Source organism: Sorex araneus, chromosome X (genome assembly GCF_027595985.1).
Source record: "Sorex araneus isolate mSorAra2 chromosome X, mSorAra2.pri, whole genome shotgun sequence".
Classification (NCBI taxonomy): domain Eukaryota; kingdom Metazoa; phylum Chordata; class Mammalia; order Eulipotyphla; family Soricidae; genus Sorex; species Sorex araneus.
The window spans coordinates 165,703,542-165,730,361 of record NC_073313.1 but is presented as its reverse complement, the minus strand read 5'-3'; the positions used below and the strand labels follow the sequence as shown (position 1 = coordinate 165,730,361).

General features: G+C 60.8%; 1 protein-coding gene across 2 annotated transcripts in view; it reads right to left on the bottom strand.

Annotated features, from left to right (window-relative positions):
- QSOX1 (quiescin sulfhydryl oxidase 1) overlaps positions 1 to 24,911 on the bottom strand; it is a 28,832-nt gene extending 3,921 nt beyond the window's left edge. The window contains exons 1-9 of one of the 2 annotated variants that reach the window (XM_055122897.1): positions 24,504 to 24,911; positions 16,909 to 17,009; positions 6,692 to 6,737; positions 6,396 to 6,498; positions 5,841 to 5,931; positions 4,999 to 5,144; positions 3,732 to 3,863; positions 2,744 to 2,873; positions 218 to 340 (exon numbers count right to left, since the gene is read on the bottom strand). In XM_055122897.1, coding sequence (XP_054978872.1) covers positions 218 to 340; positions 2,744 to 2,873; positions 3,732 to 3,863; positions 4,999 to 5,144; positions 5,841 to 5,931; positions 6,396 to 6,498; positions 6,692 to 6,737; positions 16,909 to 17,009; positions 24,504 to 24,810 — 1,179 coding nt within the window. In that variant the 5' untranslated portion in view covers positions 24,811 to 24,911. The remainder of the gene's footprint in view (positions 1 to 217; positions 341 to 2,743; positions 2,874 to 3,731; positions 3,864 to 4,998; positions 5,145 to 5,840; positions 5,932 to 6,395; positions 6,499 to 6,691; positions 6,738 to 16,908; positions 17,010 to 24,503) is intronic. The other variant, XM_055122896.1, reaches the window with a different exon arrangement.
- Between the last annotated feature and the right edge of the window lie 1,909 nt (positions 24,912 to 26,820).

The following is a 26,820-nucleotide window of genomic DNA, read 5'->3' as shown; positions in this document are numbered from 1 at the left end:
CAGCCGGGCTCTGCCAGCCTGTGTCATTAGCCCCCCCCATACAGCCCCCCCTCGGGGGTCCCACCATCCACTAACTTCCAGCCACCATTCCCAGGGTGCGTGCCCGGGGTGGGGATGGTGGGCTTTCATGTCTTTCTCTGCTAACTGGGGCCCCCGGGGCAGGCAGAGGTGCCGTGGGGAGGGGAGAGGGGGGAGGGGGGGTCCCGCCCACGCCTACCTCCCTCCTGCCGTCCAGAGCCGCCTTGAAGGAGCTGTAGGGAATCTTCTTCCTCTGTTGCCACTGCAGCCAGTCGTGGGTGGAGTGCAGGAAGTTCCGGACCAGGGGCTGCCCAGGGAAGTACTGGGGGCGGCAGAGGGAAGCCGTGACCCCCCGGCACCAGCAGGTGTGGGGGAGAGGGGTGGGGGTGGGCGGCAGGGCTTTGTGGGGTGCAGGGCGGGCGGGCCGGAGCTCCCAGCCAAGATCCCCGTCTCGTGGGGACACGGAGAGCAGCTGGACAATAAGACAGCGCAAATCTGATTAGTATCAGCACTTGGAAACCACAGGGCCCGGGGGAGCGGGCAGCTGGGGCGGGGGTGGGGCTGTGTGATGGTGAGTGTGTGTGTGATGGGTTAGTGTGATGGGTGTGTATGTGTGATGAGGTGTGTGTGTGTGTGATGGGTTAGTGTGATGGGTGTGTGTGTGTGATGGGTGTGTGTGTGGTGGTGAGTGTGTGTGATGGGTTAGTGTGTATGCATGTAATGGGTGTGTGTGATGGATTAGTGTGATGGGTGTGTATGTGTGATGGGGTGTGTGTGATGGTATGTGTGTGCATGTGTGATGGGTGTGTGATAATGAATGCGTGTATGATGGGTGAGTGTGTGTGATGGGTTAGTATGTATGCATGCGATGGGTGTGTGTGATGGGTACATATGTGTGATGGTGTATGTGTGTGATGGTGTATGTGTGTGATGTGTGCACGCATGTGATGGGTGTGTGAGCGTGTGATCGGTGAATGTGTGTGATGGGTGTGTATGTGTGATGGTGTGTGTGTGATGTGTGTGCAAATGTGATGGGTGTGTGAGCGTGTGATCGGTGAATGTGTGTGATGGGTGTGTATGTGTGATGGGTGTGTATGTGTGATGGTGTGTGTGTGATGTGTGTGCAAATGTGATGGGTGTGTGAGCGTGTGATCGGTGAATGTGTGTGATGGGTGTGTATGTGTGATGGGTGTGTATGTGTGATGGTGTGTGTGTGATGTGTGTGCAAATGTGATGGGTGTGTGAGCGTGTGATCGGTGAGTGTGTGTGATGGGTTAGTGTGTATGCATGTAATGGGTGTGTATGATGGTGAGTGTGTGATGGTTAGTGTGTGATAGGTGTGCATGTGTGATGGGTGTGTGTGTGATGGGTATGTGTGTGATGGTGAGTGTATGTGTGATGGGTTAGTGTGTGATGGGTGTGTATGTTTGATGGGTGTGTGATGGTGTGTATGTGATGTGTGTGTATATGATGGGTGTGTGAGCGTGTGATGGGTGTGTGTGATAGGTGTGCGTGTGTGTGTGACGGCTGTGTGCGTGTGACGGTGTGTGTGCACGTGCACCCACACGGGAGCAGGGGTGCGGTGTGGCGGTGAGGGGTTTCAGAGCAGCCGTGGGATGTGGGGGGGAGTGAGGAGAAACGTTCGGGGAAAGGGGTCAAAGCGACCGAGCAGCGGGGAGGGCCCTGGCTTTGCAAGCAGCAAGCGGGGGGCAGGGGGCTCAGTCCCGGCACCCCCCGAGCACTGTGGGGAGTGACTCCTGAGCCCAGAGCCAGGAGCAGCCCCTGAGCATCGCCGGGTGTGGCACAAAACCAGATAAAAATTACACACAAAAAACAAAACCAAAGCGGCTCAGCGGGGAGAGCCCGGGGAGTTCCGGAAGCTTCTGCCCTGCCCCTCCCGGTCTCTCTCGGGCCTCGGCGTGATTTATCGGCCCCTCTGGACCCAGACCTTCCCCCTGCAGCCCGGGGCGGGCGGGCCTGTGTGATGGGCCCTCGGCGGATGGATGGAAAGTGGGGACCACACGCCCCCTAGTGGCCAGGCCGGCACCGGCCTGTACCATCTCTCAGGCCCCCAGTCAAGAATGTTTTGGTTTGTTTTTGTTTGGGGGCCACACCCGGCAGTGCTCAGGGCCGACTCCTGGCTCTGTGCTCAAGGCTGACTCCTCCCTCCTGGGGCTGAGGGACCCTGTGGGATTCCGGTACTCAGTCACGTGCAAGGCAAACGCCGTCCCTGCAGTACTGCCGCTCTGGGCCTCAGTCAATATATATATATATATATTTTTTTTGCTTTTTGGGTCCCACCCGGCGATGCTCAGGGCTGACTCCCGGCTCTGCACTCAGGAATCACTCCTGGCGGTGCTCGGGGGACCCTATAGGATGCCGGGAATCGAACCCGGGTTGGCCGCATGCCAGGCCAACACCTTCCCCGCTGTGCTCAAGCCCCCACAACCAATCTTTTTTTTTTTTTGCTTTTTGGGTCACACCTGGTGATGCACAGGGGTTACTCCTGGCTCTGCACTCAGGAATCACTCCTGGCGGTGCTCAGGGGACGATCATCTTTTTAAATATTAAATTTAAATAGAGAAGAAAAAAAAAATCCCGGCCCTGTGGGGCTCTGCGGTGGGATGGAATGGAGACGGGCCACCTCCTCCAGGCTGGCTCCGGGTTTGCTGCGGGGCCCAGGCGGGGTCCTGGAGACGGGGCAGGGGTTCAGCGCCCGGCTCACCTGGGCCAGCACAGCCACAAACTGCTTGAGGGCTGCCAGGCGCTCGCCCTCCAGGACAGAGAACTTGCCCACTTCCACCCGCAGGATGTAGTGAAGCGCCGATTCCAGGTCCGCCATGTAGACCTTGGAGCTGAGGCCCCGCACAGGGTCGGAGAGAGAAGAGCAGTTACCCGGGAGGCAGGGGAGGGGTCCGGAGGAGGGGCAGGGGCAGTGTGGCACGGAACCGGGTCAGATGGTCCCTGCCAGTAGCTGCGGTGTGGACCCTGGCTAAATCACAAAGTCTCTTTATTTTAGTTTTTCGGGTCCCACCCGGCGATGCTCAGGGCTGACTCCTGGCTCTGTGCTCAGGAATCACTCCTGGCGGTGCTCGGGGGACCCTGTGGGATGCCGGGGATCGAACCTGGGTCGGCCGTGAACAAGATGTTAATTTTATTTTCTTTTCTTGCTTTTTGGGTCCTACCCGGCGATGCTCAGGGGTTCCTCCTGGCTCTGCACTCAGGAATCACTCCTGGCAGTGCTCGGGGGACCCTATGGGATGCCGGGGATCGAACCCGGGTCGGCCGCGTGCCAGGCCAATGCCCTCCCGGCTGTGCTATCGCTCCAGCCCTCACGGCTTCTCGCTTTTAGCTCAGGGCTCACTCCTGGCTCTGCACACGGGGCCTCTAAGCCTTGCAGGGGGTGGGTCAGCTTCCAGCTGGACTGGTGCCTTCACCCCTGCACCATCTCTCCCGCCTTTGACGGTCAGTGGCTAAAGACCGCCCTGCGGGGACGGGCCCTTGGCCGCTGCCTCTCGGGCGCCCCCTGGTGGACGCCGCTTTCTGGCCGCCCGCTCAAGGCTGGGTCAGCGGGTCCCCCGGCCACGTGGCCTGGGGTCCCTCCCCCAGGGAAGCCCTGCAATCTGGGGCGAGTCTGGGGGGCGGGAAGCCGGGCGCCACCCCCCCCAGCACCTCCCCCAGGCACGCTGAGTGAGCGTCAGACCCCGCCCTACCGGTCAATGACTTTCCAAACGGTGGGGGCCACGGTGCCCGGCGTGGCGGGGGCCACGGTGGTCGGGGCCAGCCTGGGCCCCCCGGAGAACCTCTGCAGGTAGTTGGTGTAGAAGGATCGGGACTCCACCAGCCTGAGAGGGGAGAGGAGAGACACAGGGAGGCGGTGGGCGGGGCTCCTCAGGGCGGGGCGGGGACCCGGGGGTGGTCGTGACGCCCAGAGAGGGGCGCCCAGGGCCTGTGCCCTGTGCCCCTGAGACCCAAGGGGGACGCGGCAGTAGCCTGACACAGGGCGGGGTCACTTCTCCCGCGACCTGCAGACCGAGATGACCTCAAGAGGCCCCCAAACCGCCCGCCTCCCCCCTCCGCCTCTCCTGCCCTTTCCGCTCTGGGCTTTTCCGTTGTTTCTTGGCTTTGGGGGTGCTCAGGGCTCGCCCCCCAAGGGGCTTGGACTGGGGGTCCCCCCTAGTCATGTGTGAGGCACAGCCCTCCCTGCTGGACTCTCTCCAAGTGCTCATCGATTTTTTTTTTTTTTTTTTGCTTTTTAGGTCACACCCAGTGATGCTCAGGGGTTACTCCTGGCTCATGCACTCAGGAATAACTCCTGGCGGTGCTCGGAGGACCATATGGGGTGCTGGGAATCGAACCCGGGTCAGCCGCGTGAAAGGCAAACGCCCTACCGCTGTGCTATGGCTCCAGCCCCGATCATTGATTTTTTTTTTGGAACGTCTGGGGGTGCAAGCTTGATGCTCCCGCCTGCACGGCCAGTGCTCCCAGCCAGTGCTCCCGGCTTCCTCCCCTCCGCACCCACTGTGCTCTCCCCTGGTGGGGAGGCTCCCTGGGGAGGGCCTGGAAGCGTCACTTTGCACCTGGCGTGCCAGACAGGGTGGCAGATGGCCTCGGGCAGCGTCGGCACAATTTTCCCCTCCACCAGCTCCGAGCCGGCGGGAACAATGCAGCCTGTCCCATACCAGGCCCCCCGCCCGGACCCGGGCCCAGACCCCCCGCCCAGGCCAGCAGGCTCGCTGCCCCCGGGTGGGCCGGGTGGTCCCTGTGCCCGTCTGGGCCAGGGCAGCTTCCTGGGCACCCCGGCCATGGAGTTCGGGCTGGCAGGACCTCGGGGGGGAAACTGAGGCTCCAACTCGTGCCATTTCCCCACCCGGGGGGCACCCAGGCCGCTGTGGGAGTTCACATGAGCTCCGGAAAGCCAGCGGGAGGCTCGGGGCTGCCCCCGCCCTGGTTCGGAGGGAGAAGCCGGGGGTCACTCACACGGGGACCCGAGACACGGAGCCGTTCCGGAACAGCAGGTAGCACGACGGGAAGTCGGTGACGCCGAACTTGCTCACGGCGTCGGCCTCAGTGCTGAGGACCCGGCGCACAGCCATGCCGGGGTGCTGCGACAGGTCCAGGATTACCTGCGGGGACCCCCGAGACTCAGAACCTTCCGGCGGGGGTGGGGGTGGGGCCAGTGGCCAGTCTACGGGTGCGATGCCCGTGTAAGGGGTTAGAGAGGGCCTGGGAACAGCTCCAGAATGTTCTCTCCTTTGTTTCCGTGGAGCCAGGGAGGGACCCCAGGGAGGGGGGAAGTGGGGGTGCTCCTGCCTGCAAAAACTGCACTGCCCACTGAGCCATCTTTCCGGCCCCTCGGTTACCAGGTTTGACTCCCCAGCCAGGCTCTGCAGGAAGTCGACTATATCCTTCTCCACGGGCGAAAGGGGTCAGAGTGGGGAGGTCACGGGGGGAAACAGTGCAAGAGCACAGCAGGTAAGGCTCTTGCCTGGCATGCGGCTGCCCCAGGTTCGATCCCGGGCACCCCACCGGGTCTCCCGAGCCCTGCTGAGTGATTCCTGAGGGCAGAGCCAGGAGGAGGCCCTGAGCAGCACCAGGTGTGGCCCCCAAACAAAATCACAAGAGGCTTGACCCGCCTGCCCTGGGGCCTGGGCACCTCTGAGCCCCCTTGGGGGTCCCAGCCATGTTCCTGCTCACCTCCCCGCTGCTCTGAGCACGCCCTCGGTGGCCAGCAGGGGCCCGGCTGGGGCGGGGCTGAGGCCGCCCCCGGGATGCCTCCCTGGAATATTCTGGAACTTGGGGGGCAGGCGGGGGGCACTCACCTCTCTGCCCAGGTAGGACCCCTCCTTTTCAAAGATCACGGCCAAGTACTCCTGGTTGTTGCGGGCGAAGAAGTTGTCGATTTCCGGCAGCCTGCAGGGGACGGGGCGGGGGGTCGCTCTCCGCGGCAATGGGGACAGAGTGACGGGGTGGGACCCTCCCCTCCCCCGCCCTGCACCGTAAGGACAGACCAGCTGCCCACCCGGCGATGCTCAGGACCGACTCCCGGCTCTGCACTCAGGGATCACTCCTGGTGGTGCTCGGGGGACCCTCTGGGATGCCAGGGATCGAGCCCGGGTCGGCCCGAGCCAGCGCCTCATTCCTGCACCCACACCCCCATTTCCCCCCCCTCCTTGGCTGTGGATGTTGGCACCCCGGAACCCTTCCAAGGACGGGCTCGGGAGGGAGGGAGGGTCAGGGCTAGAGACCCCAATTCCCCTGACCTTTGCCTCGAGGTGGCCCCAATGGTGGGGGGCGGGGCAGCTGTTCCCCCCAGCTGCCCGCCCCGTCGGCCCCGGGACTCTGCCCGCCCCCCCCCCCGCCCCAAATCCCCGTACCTGGTGGGCCCCAGCGGGGGGCAGGCGGAGGGCCAGGTGTCTGTGTGCGTCTCCAGAGCGTCAATGAGTCTCTCCCGCAGGGTCTGCACGTCTGCGCCCCCCACTGCGGGCCAAGGCAGACACGGGGGTGGGGGGGCGTCGGGAGGGAGGAGGGAGCCCCCCTCTGCCCACCTCCCGAGGCCCAGGGTGGGACCGTCCCATAGGGACACATCAGGGGGGCTGGACGGGGCCGCTGCTTGGGGAGGTCCCTGCATCACCCCCAAAACCTGGGTTGTGTCCCCCCACCCGCTACCCACCTGGCAGTGTTGTTCCAGAACCATCCTTGGTGAAGGCCTTAAAGAACTGGGAGCAAAGACACCGCGTCAGTGCCGGGGGGGGGGGGTCATTCCCTGAGCCACCGGCCTAACTGGGGGGGGGGCTCGGTGACCCCCGGCCGATCCCAGCACTGAGGGGAGACAGTGTCCTGGGCAGGGGGAAGTTTCTAGAAGGGGTCGCCCAGCGCTGCACCTGGAGCCTGGGAATGTTCTGGAGGGAACGAGCCCACCCCCACCCCCCACCCGGGGAATCGCTCTCCCCAGCGCCCTCAAGGTCCTCAGGGAGGCTGAACCCCCCCCCTGGCCCACCAGGTGCTCCCGGAGAAAGGAGTCGTGTTAGCAGGGAGTCAATGCGTTTCCTCGTGTCGCCTTCTTTTCCTGTTTAGGGTAACAGCCCGGCCGGACGCCGCCGGGGCTCCGAGGCCAGAGAGAAGGGGGTCAGCGCTTTTCTGGGTGGCTTCACAGGCCTCGCACGGGCCTCGCATGTGGGGCTCTGGGTTCGAGTCCCAACACCACATGGTCCCCCTGAGCTCTGGGAGTGACCCTGGAAAGTGAGTGGAGTGAATGAGGGAGTGCATGCATGAATAAGTGAATGAAGGAATGGGTGCGTGAATGAATGCGAGAGTGAAGGAATGAGTGTGTGAATGAGTGGGTGAATGGGTGTGAAGGAATGAGCGAATGAGTGAGTGAAGAAATAAGAGAGTGCATGAATGAGTGTGCGACTGAATGAGTGCATGAGTAAATGCGTGAATGAGTGAAGGAATGAGTGTGTGCATGAGTGAATGAGTGAGTGAAGGAATGAGTGAATGAAAGAAAAAGTGAGTGTGTGAATGAATGAGTGAATAAAAGAATGAGTGTGTGAATGAGTGAAGGAGTGAGTGAATGAAAGAATAAGTGAGTGTGTGAAGGAATGAGTGAGTGTGTGAATGAGTGAAGGAATGAGTGCATGAATGAGTGCGTGAGTGAATGAGTGAATGCGTGAGTGAACGAGTGAATGAAGGAATGTGTGAATGAGTGAGTGAATGTGTGAATGAGTGAGTGCATGAGTGAATGAGTGAATGCGTGAGTGAACAAGTGAATGAAGGAATGTGTGAAGGAGTGCATGAGTGTGTGAGTGAATGAGTGAATGAAGGAATGTGTGAATGAGTTCGTGAGTGAGTGCATGAATGAGTGAATGAAGGAATGTGTGAATGAGTGCGTGAGTGATGAGTGAATGCGTGAGTGAATGAGTGAATGAAGCAATGTGTGAGTGAGTGGGTGAGTGAATGAGTGAATGAAGGAATGTGTGAATGAGTACATGAATGAGCACACAAGTGAATGTGAGCATGAAGGAACGAACGAATACCTGAGCGAGTGCACACATGCGTGAACAAGTGAATGAGTGAATGAATGAAGGGCCCTGGCGCCGTCCCCGCGTCTGCCCGCTGGCTCTGCCCAGTGTGGGCCCCTGGGCCCTGCTCACAGCCGCGGGCCCCGCCCCCGCATTCCCCACCGCTGACTCACCGTCCCCCGACCTGTTCTCCCGCCCGGTCCCTTATCTGGGGGGGGGGCGTGACAGCCCTGCTCCCCCCCCCACAGCCTCGTCCCAACACCCCGCGGGTGTGTGTCACCACTTGGGGGTCCCCGTGGCCTGGCCACGGGGCCCACGTACCCCGGGACCCCCCACCGACTGCCACGTCCTTTCCCCCGAGCTCACGCCTCCATCCCCAGGGGCCCCCCAAAAAAGCACGGCTCTGCTCTGATCCTGCCTGCCCAACCCCCCCCCAGCCACGCCCGATCCTCCTGGCTCAGCGCCAAGGGCTTCGGACCGGCCTGGCCCCTTGCCACGGGCCCACCCGGCCCCACTCGTGGCCCCAAGTCGGCGCGGAGGGGACCTCGGAGAATCCGCGCCCTTTGATCGCCCGTCTGGGAAGCCCTTGCGAAAACACATTCAAGTCTTGTCGGGGCACATTTTTTGCCCCTTATTAAAGGGCCGAGGTGGCTCCCGGGAACAGGCCACTCAGCCTCCTCCAGCAGGGCTGGGGGGACGGCCCGGCGGGGACGCCAACTCGCCACTCTCCTGGCACGCGCCTCAGCCCAGGTGCTGGCCGTCCACCGCACAGGGACCCCTATGCAGAGCTGAGAGGTCCCGCCAGCTGGGACCCCCGAACCTAACTTACGGGGCTGGAGCAACAGCACAGCGGGGAGGGCGTTGGCCTGGCACGCGGCCGACCCCGGTTCGATTCCCAGCATCCCATAGGGTCCCCCAAGCACTGCCAGGAGTAATTCCTGAGTGCAAAGCCAGGAGTAACCCCCTGAGCATCGCTGGGTGTGACCCAAAAAGAAAAAAAAAAACAAAAAAAAACAAAAAAAAACCCCACAGGGGCTGGAGGGGGCTGGAGCGAGAGCACAGCGGGGAGGGCATTTGCCTTGCACGCGGTCGACCCAGGTTTGATTCCCAGCATCCCATAGGGTCCCCCGAGCACCGCCAGGAGGGATTCCTGAGTGCAGAGCCAGGAGGAACCCCTGAGCATCGCAGGGTGTAACCCAAAAAGCAAAAAAAAAAAAAAAAAAAACCAAAAAACAAAAAAAAAAACCCAAACAAACAAACAAAAAAACCTAACCTTGAAGGAAAGACCAGCAGGTTTTTCCCCTGGGGAGCAGGTAGCACCCAGCCCCTCTGCCTTCCCCTCGCCTCAGAGACCCCCGAAATAAGACCCTTTGCATCTCTCTAAGCGTCCGGGGTCGGACGCTGCCAAGGGGTTGAGGGAAGCTGCTTCGGTGAGCAAAAATGAGGAACGTGTGTCCCCTTGATAAGTGGCTTCATCGAATCAGGGGTGCCAGGAACTGGGGTGTCCCCATCTTCTCCTCTAGGGGAAATGAAACACGTTCTGGAAAGTTCTTCTGAGGGCCAGAGCTGATTTTATGGGTGGCACACCCGGCGATGCTCAGGGCTGACTCCCAGCTCTGCACTCAGGGCTCACTCTGGCGGTGCTCGGGGGACCCTATGGGATGCCGGGGATCGAACCCGGGTCGGCCGCGTGCCAGGCAGACGCCCTCCCCGCTGGGCTATGGCTCCGGCCCCAAATCAGAGTTGGTGACACAGGACGGTTTCCCCGTCAAATAACAAAATATGTTACTCAGGGCGGGGAGGGGGGGTAGGGGTGGGGGTTGAAACTTTGCTTGTGGTTGACCCAGGTTTGAACCCTGGCACCACACAGGGTCCCCTGAGTCTGGTCAGGAGTGACCCCTGAGCCAGGAGGAAGCCCTGAGCACAAAAAATACCCTAAAATGGGGCTGGAGTGATAGCACAGCGGGTAGGGCATTTGCCTTGCGCACGGCCGACCCGGGTTCGAATCCCAGCATCCCATAGGGTCCCCTGAGCACTACCAGGGGTAATTCCTGAGTGCAGAGCCAGGAATGACTCCTGTGCATCGCCAGGTGTGATCCACAAAAAATAAATAAATAAATAAATACCCTAAAAAAAAAACCATTATTATTATTATTTTTTTATCACACCCGGCTACTCCTGGCTCTGTGCTCAGGAATCACTCCTGGCGGTGCTCGGGGGACCCTATGGGATGCCGGGGATCGAACCCGGGTTGGCCGCGTGCAAGGCAAAAGCCCTACCCATTGTGCTATTGCTCCAGCCCCCATTTTTGTTTGTTTGTTTGTTTTTGGGTCCCACCCAGCGATGCTCAGGGCTGACTCCTGGCTCTGCACTCAGGAATCACCCCTGGCGGTGCTCGGGGGACCCTATGGGATGCCGGGGATTGAATCCGGGTCGGCCACATGCAAGGCAAATGCCCTCCCCGCTGTGCTGTCGCTCCAGCCCCACCCCCCAATTAAAAATAAAACAGAATATGATGGCAACAGATCCGTGGGTGACTTAAGGCGATCGTCAGTCCTGTTTCCCGGAGAGGAGACGGAAGAAGGGGGGTGTCTCGGTATGGTCTGTGGGGAGGGCGGGGGGGCGTGGTCTCCCGAGCACTCTGAGTGAGCGGGACCCCTGGGCCCGGCCGGGCCTGGCCCCCAGACCCAACAGGAGAGGGAAGAGGCAGCTTCCGTGGCCGTGTGGGCACCACGCTTTTAAAACAAGATGAAAGCCAGCCCTGGCTGCTGAGGTGCAACCCTGAGGTGACCCACACGCCCAACCAGTTCTACGGGCCGACAGGCACCCCCCCCCACCCAGCCCTTTTTTTCCAAAAAGTTCTTTCTCTCTGCATCCCGACTGGCCACGGGCCCGGCGTGGAAACTGAACCCAGGGACTCAGGCAGTTTCCTACGCCCGCCCACAGCGGACTTTGCCCTGGCCGCTCCCCTGCCCACGTGCCTCCTCTCTCCCGGCCTGACCCTGCCTGGCCCGGGGCCTCCTCCTCCAGAAAGTCCTCCTGATGTGCCCTTCCCCACAAGTGCTCAGCGCAGAGAGAGAGCAACCCAGCCCACGCCCAGCCCGCAGCAGGCTGGCCTCTCCTGCGAGCGTGCACAGGTGCCAAGCACACCCGCAAGCCGGTGGGGGCGGGGCAGGGAGCCCGGGCGGCACCCCCCACCCCCCACCCCCCCCCGCAGCCAAGGCACCCGGCTCCCTCATTTCACACCCGCACGCGGCAACAATCCCATTAAGCAGATATTATCGCCTCGATTTTACAGACAGGGAAACTGAGGCCTGGGGTCTGGACGTCGTGAGTGACCGCCCCGTCAGTCTGCCGAGGACTGAGAGGTCAAACCTACCTCACAACCCAGCCCACAGGGGACGCTTCTGTTGCCTCCCACCTCGATGCTCTGTCCGGGGGGGCCTGGCAGGACTTAGGTGCCACGACTCACTGAGGGTGAGGTCTGGGGTCCGTGGCAAAGCCCCCCAACTTCTAGAAGGTTCTGCTGCTCACTGCTCACTCCTCCCCCCACACCTGTCTTTGCTTCTAGTGGTACCCCTGGGGTCTAGGGCAAGGCAGCGCCCCAGAAGTTCCAGCTCCTAGATCCTTCTAGAACCTTCTAGAACTTGGCTGTTCACTGCTCACTCCTCCCCCACACCTGTCTTTGTTTCTAGTGGTACCCCTGGGGTCTAGGGCAAGGCAGCTCCCCAGAAGTTCCAGCTTCTAGATCCTTCTAGAACCTTCTAGAACTTGGTTATTCACTGCTCACTCCTCCCTACACCTGTCTTTGTTTCTAGTGATACCCCTGGGGTCTAGGGCAAGGCAGCGCCCCATAAGTTTCAGCTTCTAGATCCTTCTAGAACCTTCTAGAACCTGCTGCTCACTGGTCACTCCCTCCCGGACACCTGTGTTTGCTTCCAGCTATACTCTTGTGGTTCATGGCAAACCACCCTCCCTCCCCCCCCCCCGCCTTCGGGCCCCAGAAGTTCTGGCTTCTAGATCCTTCTAGAACCTTCTAGAACCTGCTGCTCACTGGTCGCTCCCTCCCCCACTCCTGTGTTTGCTTCCAGCTGGGCAGCTCCGGTGAGACACACCCCACAGGGAGGCCTGTTTGCCAAACAGGCTGGGCTGGTGGAGGTGGCCGTCTGGGCGACACGCGGCAGGAGGCAGAGGACAGGGGACAATGAGTGTGTCTGGGTGGCTGACATTCTCCCTGCGTCCTGCCAGTGCTTCTGCCTCCCCCGCGGCCCCGACCAGTGGCAGCGAGGGAGAGGCCGGGCTGGCCCCGTCTGGTTGTCGCTTTGCTTTGGGGGGTGGGTGGGGACACCCCAGACTCGCCACGGGCCCCCGCTGGAGATGGGGAATTTGTTTTCCACACACGAAAGCTACCCCGTCATTAAGCTGTAAAATGAATTCAGTGAATCAGCTGCCACTAAAAAGCCACACACAGAAAGATGATGTGTACTTAGCTTAGTAAGAATAAACAGGGGTGTTTTCTGGGGGGGGGGGTGCGTACCTGGAGGGGCTCGGGGGTAGGCGTGCCTCTGTGCTCGGGGTTATTTTTGGCCGTGATCAGGGGACCCTTAGGAAGCGCCAGGGACTAAAGCCACGTCAGCCTGACCCTTGCCCTGTCTCCCTGGCCCCGAGAATAAATATGCGTCATGGAGTTGGATTGGCTTTGATTAGTTTGTCCTCTCTCTCTCCCTCCCTCCCTCCCTCCCTCCCTCCTTCCTTCCTTCTCTCCCTCCCTTCCTTCCTTCCTTCCTTCCTTCCTTCCTTCCTTCCTTCCTTCCTTCCTTCCTTCCTTCCTTCCTTCCTTTTCTCCCTTCCTCCTTCCCTCCCTCTCTTCCTCCTCTCCTCCCCTCCCTTCCTTCCTCCTTCCTTCCTTTCCTTCCTTCCTTTCCTTCCTTCCTTCCTTCCTTTTCTCCCTTCCTCCTTCCCTCCCTCTCTTCCTCCTCTCCTCCCCTCCCTTCCTTCCTCCTTCCTTCCTTTCCTTCCTTCCTTTCCTTCCTTCCTCCTTCCCTCCCTCTCTTCCTCCTCTCTTTCCCTCCCTTCCTCCTTCCTTCCTTCCTTCCTTCCTTCCTTCCTTCCTTCCTTCCTTCCTTCCTTCCTTCCTTCCTTCCTTCCTTCCTTCCTTCCTTCCTTCCTTCCTTCATCCCAGCGATTCCTCCTGGCTATGCACTCAGGAATCACTCCTTGCAGTGGCTTGGGGGACCCTAGGGGATGTGGGGGATCGAACCCGGGTCGGTCGCGTGCCAGGCCAACGCCCTCCCCGCTGTGCTATCGCTCTGCTCCCATGATCTTTCCCCTCTGGCCCTCCCCAGGGGGCTGGGGGTACCAGTGCTCTCTCTGACCTTGTGGGTTTGGACCTTCAACCAAGGGGGGCTCCCCCCCACCCCCCGCGCCCCGTGGCCTTCACCGGGCCCGTTCCCAGCTCCTGATGCAGGCAAGAGGCGGATGAAAGGCGGGAGAGCGTTGGCCTGGCACGCGGCCGACCCGGGTTCGATCCCCGGCATCCCCTAGGGTCCCCCGAGCACCGCCAGGAGTGATTCCTGAGTGCAGAGCCGGAGTCAGCCCTGAGCATCGCCGGGTGGGACCCAAAAAGCGGAAGAAAAAAAAATAAAAGAGAGGCGGATGAGCCGCTAGCGGGTTCAACAAGGCTGAGTTCTCGGCCCCGGGAGTCCGGGGTGGGGAGAGAGAGGCCTGAAGGCGCCGTCTCTTGAGCAATGCGCTGACGAGACGGGCCGGGCACGGCCGCCCAGGGCGGGGAGGCCAGGGGTGTCCAGCTCAGCGTCCCTCCCTCTGGCCAGGCAGCACGGGGTGATTCAGGCCCGGAGGTATCCGAGGTGCGTGTGCCGTGTGACAGGTGACACGCAGGAGGCTGGCCCGGGTCTGCCCTCGTCCCCCTCCCCCACCTGCGGCACCGCCGGGAGCCCAGCGGGACGGGACGGCCTGGCCCGGCGCCCACGCCAGCACCCCAAGATGGGCCTAGAGAAAGCTGGAAGCCGGCCCACACTGCCCACTCAGGCTCGGCGGGAGGAACGGGGCGCCCTGACACCCACGTTTTGTCTTCACTTGGTGGCTCCGGCTCCGGGGCATGGGCGCGTGCACCAGGGATCGAACCCGGGACCTCCCAGAAGCCAGAAGCGGAGCTCTCACTCGTGGTTCCCTCCCCGTACCCGCTCAGGGGGGATTCTGGGTATTTTATTGATCTGGGGGCCGGAGCGGAGGGCGGGGGCGGGGGTGGAGGGGGTGTGTTTGGTTTTGACTAGAAACTTGGAGGAGACCCACTTCCTTTTCTGGGGTTTTGTTCGGGGGTCCCACCCGGCGATGCTCAGGGGTCACTCCCAGCTCTGCACTCAGGGGTCACTCCTGGCGGTGCTCGGGGAACCCATGGGATGCCGGGGATCGAACCCGGGTCAGCCGCGTGCCAGGCAAATGCCCTCCCCGCTATGCTAAAAAACAATACTGGCCATGTCCAGCAGGGGATCGTAGCCATCAGACCGTCCCCGCAGTGAACAGGGGCCATCGGGCGTGGACTCGGGGTCGGGCACATGTCAGGCCTGGACTGTCCCTCCCAAACCCCCATTCAGGAACGTTTGTTCCACTTCTGGCTAAAGCTGGCTCTCACCTGCTCCCCCAAACCCGCTGAGGCCTGGGGCCACGGGCCAGTGTCCCCAACATTCCGTGGACCTGCCGTGACCCGGGGTCAGGCGAGGGTTTTCTAGGGCAGGGGTCAAGGTCCCTCTGATGGCCTCCCGGGGACCAAGTGGAACCTTCAGCTTCCAAATATCTTTCCCGGAATGACAGGACGGCAGGGAGGGCGTTGGCCTGGCATGCGGCCGACCCGGGTTCGATCCCTGGCATCCCCTAGGGTCCCCCGAGTCCCCCAGGAGTGATTCCTGAGTGCAGAGCCGGGAGTCAGCCCTGAGCATCGCCGGGTGTGGCCCCCAAACAAAACAAACCAAGGAAAATCCAAGTCTTTCCGGTTCTCTGACAGCTGCCTGGGGGCTTCGAGCGGGATGCAGGGGCGGGGACGGCCGCCGGGCCACGCTGGCCCCTCCAGAGCCCTTGGCCTCCGTCCAGGCCTTAATTAAGCTGCGGTCGCCTGGCCGCCTCCCGCTCATGCCATGCCTGGCCCGAGCTGGGTGACGGGGCCTCACGTGCTGGGTGTGACAGCCGGACGGGGCTTCCTGCCACCCCAGGCATCTCCACCCCAGGGCCAGGCTGCCCCGAGGAGCACTCCCCGAGGAGCACTCCCCAAGGAGCACTCCCAGAAGCCAGGCTTGAGGGGGCCTCTCGCGTGTAGGCGGAAGGGGGTCCTGGTCCAGGAGACCCCAAAACCTCAGGGGCTGAGCTGTGACTGGGACTTATATTGCGCCCCCCCCACCCCCAGGGCTGGAGAGGGGACCCCAAGGCTGGGCTTGAGCCAGGTCTGGGATGAGCCTGACACAGAACCCCAACACACACACACACACACACACACACACACACAGGGCCCCGCCACACATGCATATATACACGTACATACACACACATACAGATAAACACAGCCCTCAGCAAGTGCGAACACATATGTACCACACACACACTCATGCACTCGCACACACACACATACACACAAATATATACATACACGGACACACAGGGCCCTACCACACTTGTGCACATATACATGTATGTACACACATACGTATAAATATAGCATGTACACACCACACACACTCATGCACGCGCACACACACATACACACACATACATACACACATATACACACATGTACACACAGGGCCCTGCCACACGTGCATATATACACGTACATATACACACATACAGATAAACACAGCCCTCAGCGAGGGCGCACGCATACACACCACACACACACGCTCATGCACGCGCACACACACACATACACACACATATATACATACACGGACGCACAGGGCCCTACCACACTTGTGCATATATATATATACACATATACGTACACACATACATATAAACATAGCATGTACACACATACACACACGTGCGTGCACACACATATACACACATGCATACATAGGGCCCTGACACACGTGCATACACATACATACACACATGTACATATACACACACAGCTCCCAGCACATGTGCATACACACACACACACACACACACACACACGCATACAGAGCTCCTCTCCTTTTTTGTTCAGTTTTGGGTCCTACCGGGGTGATGCTCAGGGCTTCTTCCTGGCTCTGAGCTCCGGAATCACTCGTGGCCAAGCCTGGGGGACCCTCCGGGATGCCGGGGATCGAACCCAGGCCTGCTACGGGCCCGGCAAACGCCCTCCCTGCGGTTCTATCACTCAGGCTGGCGCGGGTCAGAATATTCTAGACCAGGGTCCAGAGAGAGAGCACCGGGGCGAAGGTGCTCGCCTTGAATGAGGCCGGCCTGGGTTCAACCCTGGCACTGCACGGGGGGCCCTGAGCCCGCTGGGAGTGAGCCCACAAAACAACAAAGCCCCCCAAAAGAGAAGGATTCGCCAGACTAAAGGCACTTCGGGACTGGAGCGAGAGCACAGCGGGGAGGGCGTTTGCCTTGCATGTGGCTGACCCGGGTTCAACCCCCGGCATCCCATAGGGTCCCCCGAGCACCGCCAGGAGTGATTCCTGAGTGCAGAGCCAGGAGTCAGCCCTGAGCATCGCCGGGTGTGGCCCAAAACGAAAAATAAATAAATTTAAAAAAATAACAGGCTCTTCCTTTGATGCTTCTAAACCCTCTGAGACGGGGGCGGCTCCAGGGACCCCCTAACTGCAGCCAGGAGGGGGGTGCCCCCCCCCGCCCGCCCCCGTGCCTCACCCACCCGGACGGTCGGGAAGCCGGCGATGTTGAAGCTGCGGCAGACGTCACTGTTGGTCTCGTCGGCACAGTCCAGGGCTGCGAGGTTCAGCGCCGGCCGCCAGCCTGGAAGGACAGACGACAGAGTTGGTGACGCCGGGTCTCGCACCCGGGCACAGAGCAGGCTCGGAGACGCCCGCGTCCCACCTGTCAGTGGCCGGGGGCACCCTCATTAATCCGGGGGGCACAGAGGGCTGGAGGGGCCGGCGGGGGGCCGGTGAGCCCCGGGGTCTGCAGAGAGGAAAGTTCCAGAATCGGCAGCAGCGCCCGCAGGAGGGCCGGGAAGGGGCCGGGGGTCCGAGGTGCCGCCGTCAGCCCGGCCGGGGGAACTGGGTCCCCCAGCCTGAAACTGAGGCCCAGAGTCAGACCTTGCAGCCCCAGCAGGGGTGAGGCCCCTGGGAGCTGCGAAAAAAAGATCACAGCCCCCCAAAATCTACTACCAGGAGCTCCGGTGCCTGGGCGGGCACAGGGGGTCCCCCCAAGTGCCAGAGCAGGTCACTGCCCAGCTGGAAGGTCAGGCGGTGCCCAGGCAATGACACTGAGTGACCTCGGCGGGGACGGTGGGGGGGGGGAAGGGAGGGCGTGCTCCTTCTCTAGAGGGGAGGGAGTTAGCGACCCGCCCCCCTCCCCCGCCCCTGTTCAGGCCCTGGGGGGCCCCTCCTGCTCCCACTGGGGTTCCGGCCACCCTGTGCAGGGGCTTGTCCCCAGAGTGGTGAATCACCAGGCGGGGGGGGGGACAGAGAGGGGCTGTTTCTCCGCCTCCCCCACCACCACTTTGAGGACCCTGAACCCCTCCCCCTCCCCCTGGCCACCATCCCGCAGACCCAAGTCAGAAAGAGTGGGGTTAGACGCTTCCAGAAGCTTCCCCGCCGCCACCACTAAGGATCTGCACGATTCACCGTCCCCACCGCAGCTTACAGGGGAGACCAGGTGCCCCCACGTGCCACCACTCACGCTTACCGTGACCCCCAGGTCCTTACTTTCTTACTTTTATTATTATTATTATTATTATTATTATTATTATTATTATTATTATTATTATTATTATTACTATTATTATTATTTTGCTGTTTGGGTCCCACCCGGCGATGCTCAGGGCTGACTCCTGGCTCTGCACTCAGGAATCAAGGATGCCAGGGATCGAACCCGGGTCGGCTGCGTGCCAGGCAAATTCTCTACCTATTGTACTCCAGCCCCCAGTTTCCCTTTATTTTTAGTTTTTTTTTCTTTTTGGGTCCCACCCGGCGATGCTCAGGGCTGACTCCTGGCTCTGCACTCAGGAATCACTCCTGGCGGTGCTCAGGGGACCCTGTGGGATGCCGGGGATCAAACCCGGGTGGGCTGCGTGCAAGGCCAACGCCCTCCCGCTGTGCTGTCGCGCCAGCCCCAACCAACACTTCCTGGAGGGTGGACAGGGTGCCTCCCTCAAGTGCTGTCCTCTCCATCCCTCGCAACTTGGCTCTGCCCGACACACTCCTCTCACCGTCCCCGCTAGAGGTGACCCCACGCCCTCGAGCATCGGCAGGTCAAGGCCGATGGGGGTGGTTTGAGGCTTTTGCTCTGATCTGAACCTCTCTGGGGGTCGAATGAGGTACAGGACCCGGCCCCAGCCGCCCCATCAGCTTCCGGGGCACGAGATGTGGGGGACGTGGGGAGGGGGCCCAGCTGCCCCCGGTGGGGCTGGGAGCAGAATATCTCTCGGGCTATCAAGGTAAAGGCTGCCCCAAATGGCCTGCAGGCGCAGGTCTGGCCACCCTAGGACAGACCAGAAGGGGCAGAAAGTAAAGCTGCTGGGGGCAGGAGCCATAGCACAGCGGGGAGGGTGTTGGCCTTGCACGCGGCTGACCCGGGTTCGAATCCCAGCATCCCATAGGGTCCCCCAAGCACCGCCAGGAGTGATTCCTGAGTGCAGAGCCAGGAGTCAGCCCTGAGCATCGCCGGGTGGGACCCAAAACCTAAAATATTTTTTAAAAACTTAAAATAAAATACAGGGGGCTGGAGCGATAGCACAGCGGCGAGGGCGTTGGCCTGGCACGTGGCCGACCCGGGTTCAATCCCCGGCATCCCATAGGGTCCCCCGAGCACCGCCAGGAGTGATTCCTGAGTGCAGAGCCAGGAGGAACCCCTGAGCATCGCCGGCTGTGACCCAAAAAGCGATTAAATAAATAAATAAATAACCCGTTGCTCATCGATTTGTTCGAGCGGGCACCAGTAACGTCTCCCATTGTGAGACTTATTGTTACTGTGTTTGGCATACCCAATACGCACGGGTAGCTTGCCGGGCTCTCTAAGAGGGGCGGAGGAATCGAACATGGGTTAGCTGCATGGAAGGCGAACACCCTACTGCTGTGCTATTGCTCCAGCCCAAATAAATAAATAAATAAATAAAATAAAATAAAATAAAATAAAATACGGGGCCAGAGCAATAGCACAGAGGGTCTGGCATTTACCTTGCACACAACCGACCCGGGTTCGATCCCCGCCACCCCCCTGGGCCCCCCCCAAACACCCCCAGGAGTGATTCCTGAGCACAGAGCCAGGAGTCAGCCCTGAGCATCCTGAGTGTGGCCCAGCAACAAAAACAAGAGAAGGAAAGTGCTTCTTTTTTTTTTCTTTTTGGGTCACACCCGGCAATACACAGGGGTTACTCCTGGCTCTGCACTCAGGAATTACTCCTGGCAGTGCTCAGGGGATCATATGGGATGCTGGGATTCGAACCCGGGTCGGCCGTGTGCAAGGCAAATGCCCTACCTGCTGTGCCATCACTCCAGGCCCCGGAAAGCGCTGCTTTAAGGGGGAGCCCTGAAGACACGGAGGAGGGTCAGGAGGCGTCTCAGGGACCAAGGCTGGGGTCCCCCCAAGCCGGCTACCGGGGGACAAGCACAGAACAGGGAGTGAGTGGGGTAGATGGGGCTCGGGGGTCTCTGGGTCTCACGCCAGGGTCCCCCCCATGAGGCCAGGAAGGGGCAGACCCAGTCAGGTAGGGACTGGACCCCCCTGGGCTAAATCCTCCAGACTCAGGGCGCCCCACATCCTTCCTGCGGGCTGCGGCCTCTGGGCGTGAGGTCACGGGCTGGACCGAATGCCTCCTCCGAGCCTCACCCCTCAGGCACCCCAAGGCTGAGTCAGGCCCGGCCACGGCCCTGCCAGGCTCCCCAGAATCTTGCACTTGGCCTTCTGGAGCGTCCGAAGGCCTCCAGGTCCGTTTCAGGCATCTGGGGGGAGGGGCTGGGGGAAGGGGGGCCACCCTCCCCCCCGCTCAGAAAGTGCAGAGAGCTACGTTCTAGGGCCATCGGACAGCAGGGAGGGCATTGGCTGTGCACACAGCTTGACCCAGGTTCGATCCCCGGCATCCCCTATGGCTCCCCATGGGGAGTGATCCCTGAGCGCAGAGCCAGGGGTCAGCCTGGAGCTCACTGTCACTGTCACTGTCATCCCGTTGCTCATCGATTTGTTCGAGCGGGCACCAGTAAGGTCTCTCATTGAGAGACTTATTGTTACTGTTACTTATTGTTACTGTTATTGTTACTGTTACTTATTGTTAATAAATAATAAGTAACAGTAACAATATGTTACTTATCGCTCCAGCCCAGCACAGCGATAGCACAGTGCTGGAGCTCAGTAAAAAAAAAAGGAGCTATGTTCTCGAACCTTCTCCCACGGCCATGTAATCTCAAGGCAGGGAAATTTATCTGCCGACAGCTGAAAAAGAGAGTCTTTATCGCTGGGCTATTTTTTTTTCCCTTTTTGGGTCCCACCCGGCGATGCTCAGGGCTGACTCCTGGCTCTGCACTCAGGAATCACTCCTGGTGGTGCTCAGGGGACCCTAGGGGATGCCGGGGATCGAACCCAGGTTGGCTCCAGCCCCGACTTTTACTTTTGGTTTTGGGGACTACATCCGGTGATGCTCAGGGCTGACTCCTGGCTCTGCGCTCAGGACTCACTCCTGGTGGTGCTCAGGGGACCCTATGGGATGCCGGAGATCGAACCCAGGTTGGCTGCGTGCCAGGCCAACGCCCTCCCTGCTGTTCTGTCGCTCCGGCCCCTCTCCATAGACTATATAGAATAGTGGCCTTCGGAGCGATAGCACAGCGGGGAGGGCGTTTGCCTTGCATGTGGCCGACCCGGGTTCGATCCCCGGCATCCCATAGGGTCCCCCAAGCACTGCCAGGAGTAATTCCTGAGTGCAAAGCCAGGAGTAACCCCTGAGCATCGCTGGGTGTGACCCAAAAAGAAAAAAAAAAAAAGAATAGTGGCCTGGGAGGTGACACGTGTCAGGCCTGGGCAGCCCGTGGTTAGAGTCTGGATGGGACAGACATGAACTTCTATGCCTGGATGCCCACAAAAAAGGCCAAACCCGGCTGCAGACCAGGGCTGGCCGGTCCCCCGGCCTTGTGGCGCTCATGTTGCCCTGGACAAGGCAAACAGTGGCCGGCACACAAGGTCACACAACAAATATTTGCCCACTGATTAGCCAGCCAGGAGGAAAGCGGGGTCAGAGCGAACATAATCCTTTCCCCAAACATCAGCGGTGTTTTCGGGAATGGCTGCTCCGGGCGGGAGGGGGGTGAGCCCGTTGCCCCCTCCCTCTGCTCTGTCCCACCCAGACGCCTTACGGCACCTTGGGGTCCCCACCCAGGCTTTCCCAGGGAACCTCTGACTTGAGCTACCGCCCCAGAGCATCTATGCCAAGAAATGGGGTGTCTTTGGGGCTGGGGTGATAGCACAGCGGGGAGGGCGTTTGCCTTGCACGTAGCTGACCCAGGTTCGATTCCCAGCATCCCATAGGGTCCCCTGAGCACTGCCAGGAGTAATTCCTGAGCACGGAGCCAGGAGTAACCCCTGAGCATTGCCAGGTGTGACCCAAAAAACAACAAAAAAAATAGAAATGGGGTCTTAGGGGCTGCGTCCTCCATCACTAACCCAGATTCTAGCCCGAACCCATGTCAACTTTCTGTTTAGGCTCATCCTTACGCCCCCCGTTCCCACCTATATCTCCCCACTCACTGGTGCTTCTGTGTGTCTGTTTTGCTTTCTGAGCTGGTTTGGCCTTTTATTTAAAAAAAAAAGTTTGTTGGGGCTGGAGCGATAGCACAGCGGGTAGGGCGTTTGCCTTGCACGCGGCTGACCCGGGTTCGAATCCCAGCATCCCATAGGGTCCCCTGAGCACCGCCAGGGGTAATTCCTGAGTGCATGAGTCAGGAATGACCTCTGTGCATTGCCGGGTGTGACCCAAAAAGCAAAAAAAAAAAAAAAAAGTTTGTGTGATGTTAGGGGGTCACACCTGGCTATGCTCAGGGTTCTCTCCTGGCTCTGAGCTCAGGGACCTGGTGGTAATCGGGGATCGAACTTACATCGGCTGCACGCAAGGCAAGCGCCTTCCCCACTGTACTATCTCTTTGGGCCTCATTTTCTTGTTTTTTTTTTTTTTTTGAGAGGGGAGAGGTCACACCTGGTGATGTTCAGGGCTGACTCCTGGCTCTGCACTCAGGTATAGCTCCTGGCAGTGCTCAAGGGACCATATGGGATGCCGGGATTTCAACCCAGTTCAGCCGTGTATAAGCAAATGCCCTCCCTGCTGTACTATCACGTAGGCCCGGATTTGGCTTTTTATTATTTAAAAATTTGAATTAATTAATTAATTTATTGCTTTTTGGGTCACACCAGGCGATGCTCAGGGGTTCCTCCTGGCTCTGCGCTCAGGAATCACTCCTAGCGGTGCTCGGGGGACCCTGTGGGATGCCAGGGATCAAACTCAGGTTGGCTGCGTGCAAGGCAAACACCATCCCTACTGTGCTATCACTCAGGTCCCCTGATCTGGCTTCTTAAATTTTTTTTTTTTTTTTTTGCTTTTTGGGTCACACCCGGCGATACTCAGGGCTGACTCCTGGCTCTGCACTCAGGAATTACTCCTGGCGGTGCTCGGGGGACCCTATGGGATTCTGGGAATCAAACCCGGGTCGGCCGCGTGCAAGGCAAACGCCCTACTCACTGTGCTATTGCTCCAGCCCCTGATTTGGCTTCTTGTAAGACCAGAGGTTCCCAAACTTACTTGGCCTACCACCCCCCATTTCAGAAAAAAAATAATCACTCAGTGTCTCCTCCCATCTAGAAATCTACTTTTGAAAGTGAACAAGAGGCTGAAGTGAGAGTACAGCGGGGAGGGCGTTTGCCTTGCACACGGCCGACCCAGGTTCGATTCCCAGCATCCCATAGGGTCCCCTGAGCACTGCCAGGAGCAATTCCTGAGCGCAGAGCCAGGAGTCACCCCTGAGCATCGCTGGGTGGGACCCAAAAAGAAAAAAACAGTGAACAAAAAGAAAGCAAATCTCCCCATCCCAATTCATTAATGAGACTACTAATGCCCCCTGCCCCGCCCGGATCCTGAATCATTGGGGGAGGGGCCAGCATCGCAGACTTTGCAAGACACTGAGGCAAGACCATCCTTCCACTTTTCTGTTGGGTCAATCTCGGGATTTGTAATTCATGAGAACTCCAGGTTGCAAGAGGCCAGGCACATGAGTCAGCTGAAAGCTAATCCCTTCCCCTAGGACTCTAGAGGACCCTTCTGGAGGTTAAGTCCCCCCGAAATGGGAGGTGGCCTAGGAAATCTGGGGGGGGGGCTTAGGCTCAGCCTGGGCTCCCAACACCTCCCAGCTGGCTCCGTTCCACCATCGCGATGCTTTTTTTTGGGGGGGAGGGGAGGGGCCCAAGTCTATGCGTTGGGCTCAGTGCAATAGGATGTGGACAGAGAAGGGCATGTCCAGTGATGAGATGGGATGGGAGAGAACCCGTGACACGTGTGTCCTGGGAGCCCGGGAGAAGACAGACAGACACAACGCCCAGGAAGGGTGGGGCGCCCCCCTTCCCCAGCTCTTCCGAGACTGGTCCCCAAGATGCTCGCAGCCCAGTTCAAGAAGACGGTACCCAGCTGCCCCGCAGGGATGCCAGCCTGTTTGGGTCCCCTGCCACCCGCGGGCAAACCCTTCACCTTGGGAAAAGGTTAACCCAGCTTAATCAGGTCGGTGTGACACGGTTAGCCTTGGGTGGGTATAGATGACCGGGACTTCCGTCCATCCTGTCCCCCCCCCCCAATCCCCCGTCCCACTCTGAGTCCTACGTGCCTGACCACTGAGCATCTCTGTGACAGAACTATCCTCAGCATTTCAGCGCGGTGCGCTGTCCCCTTAAGGCCTGTCCCCTGCGGCTCCTCCCTGGCCCGGGCTCAGAGCTGGACCCTGAAGGAGCCAGGAAACGCCGTCCCCGTGGCCAGTCTGTGGCAGCCCGGCGCGAGAGGCGCCCTGGCTTTGGACCGCGGCGGGTTCCGACCCGGGGAGCGCGCAGGAGGATGTGGGCCAGAAGTTAGCAGAGCCCAGCGAGATCTGGAACCGACCAGACAGGAAACCGCCTCGCAGGTGGCGCAGGGGAAGGAAATGGACTGGACAGCCGGGTGGGCCGGCCCCGGGCAGCGCCGGCTGCGCCCCTGGCCCGCACCCCACCGCGGCCGGGGCCGGGGCGCGGGGGGCCGGGAGTGGGGCGCCAGGGGCCGGGCGCGCTCACCTTTGACATCGTTGGCCAGCGCCTTCCACGTCGGGGCGAAGGCGATGCAGTGGCCGCACCAGGAGGCGAAGAACTCCACGGCCCAGGCGCTCCGGGAGCCGAGCACGGCGCCGCGCACCGAGTCCGCCTGCAGCAGCGTCAGGGGGTCGCCGGGCGAGTAGAGCGCGGCGCGCGGGGCGGCGCCGGCGCGGGGCCCCCACGCTAGCAGCAGCAGCAGCAGCAGCAGCAGCAGAAGCAGCGGCGGCGGCGGCGGCGACGGCGACAGCAACGGCGGCGACAGCGCGGAGCAACGGCCGCGCCTCCCCATCCTCGGGGAACCCGGCACCGCGCGCAAGTTTCGGGCGAGTCGCGGCCGGGGGCCGCCGCGGCATCTCCAGCCTCCGCCCGGGCCCGGGGGCGGGGCCACGAAGCCCCGCCCCCGACACGCCCCCAAACGCGGCGGTCACGCCCCCGCCGGCGCGCGGCAGCCGGGCCCGCCCCCCACTCCCGCTCGCTCCAGCCAATCCCCGCCCGGCAGGAGGCGGGCGCTCCTCGGGCCACGCCCCAGACTCCGCCCACCAGCCGCCCGGGCCCCGCCCCGCCCCGCCCCGGGCCGTGGCACGCGCGCCTCCAGTTTTGCGGCCCGCCGAGGCCTCGGAACCCCGTGCGCCTGGTTCCCCAGCTCCGGCCCGTTGGGGCTGAGCGCGCAGGCCGGACCTTGGCACGCTCCCCGGCCACAGATCAAAGGAGGCCCAGAGGCCTGGGCAGTATACTCCGGTATATGGGAGCACCGTGAGGCTGCTGCTTCTTCCTTTTTTTTTTGTTTTTCTTTTTTAACCCTGGTGCATTGATGCTCAGGGGTTACTCCTAGCTCTGCGCTCACGAATCACTCTGGACGGTGCTCAGGGGACCCTATGGAATGCCGGTGATCGAATCTGGGTTGGCTGCGTGCAACCCCGTTGTGCTATCGCTCCAGCCCCCCTCAGTGGGCTTCTGGGCCCGCGAGGACCCCTCCAGGACTCAGACATTTAAGGATCAGACGTTTAAGGACCTCCTCTTCAGGGATGAGGGGAGTTCTTCTGCTCCTGGGCGCGGCCTGGGTCCCTAGTCCAGATGGACGCTCAGACAGATGGATGCATTACTACACTGTACTGAGTTTTGCTTAGGGGCTGCAGAGCCAGCCTTGCTGTCCGTGTTCCCTCCTTGTCACCGCAGGATTCCCTGAGCACCAGCAGTAATAAGCCCTGAGCACAGAGCCAGGAGTCACCCCTGGGTACAGCCGCGTGTGGGCCCCCCCCCCAACCCCGACCGACCCAGAGCAAATGTGGTGGGCGCCAAGTTAGTCCCCGACATCTTCCCAGCGTCCTGGTCTGGAGGGTCAGGTTCAACCTGGACTTTTGGACTCCCCCCTCCCGGCCCCCAAACAGGCGCAGAGGAGTGAGACTGGGCTCTCCAGCTCTGATGGCTATTCCAGGGGCCTGTCCCCTCCCCTGCCAACTGCGTCACCCCGGGGTCCTCAGGAGGATATTTCACTAGGAGAGGTCCGTGGGGGGCGGGGCATCTCAAAAGCTGCGGGGGCGGGGGCGGGGGCAGTTCTGGGGTCTCAGGCCCATGGCATGGGGAACAGATGTTTGGGCTGTGTATGCCCTGGGATGGCTTGGGGGGTGCTGATAGGGGGTCTGGGGTCTCAGGGCTCAGAGGCGGGGCCCTCCTATTCGTCTCTTTGAAACCGGGAACTGGGGACATCTGGAGCATGGCGTGGTGACCCTCCACCTCCCAGGAGAGCATTTGGGGCTGAAATGTGGAGGTGGGGGTTACTTCCTCCCCCCACGTTTGAACCCCAAGTGCACGAAGAAATGACAGGTTGGGGCTGGAACGATAGGACAGCGGGGAGGGCGTTTGCCTGGCATGCAGCCGACCCAGGTTCGATCCCCGGCATCCCATAGGGTCCCTCGAGCACCGCCAGGAGTGATTCCTGAGTGCAGAGCCAGGAGTCAGCCCTGAGCATCGCTGGGTGGGACCCAAAAAGAAAAAAAAAAAAAGAAATGACAGGTTGGACTGGGGGTACCTCCCCAGCTCCGTCAGCTTCTTGCTCCCCCACTTTCCTCTCTCCGAGCAGCCTCTGAAACCGTGGGGACCCAGGAGGCCAGCGGGCAGATGGCGCCCCTGGGAACCTCGAATACCAGGGCTGGAAGGGTTCCAGGGGTGCCCATCGGGTGCCAGCAGAAACCAGGTGCTTCCCAATGCCCCACGTGACGGGGGCGGTGTAAGGATCGTCCCCCGGGGCCGGAGGCTTCTGAGGACAAAGGCTTGCTCAGAAGCACCGCGGGGAAAACCC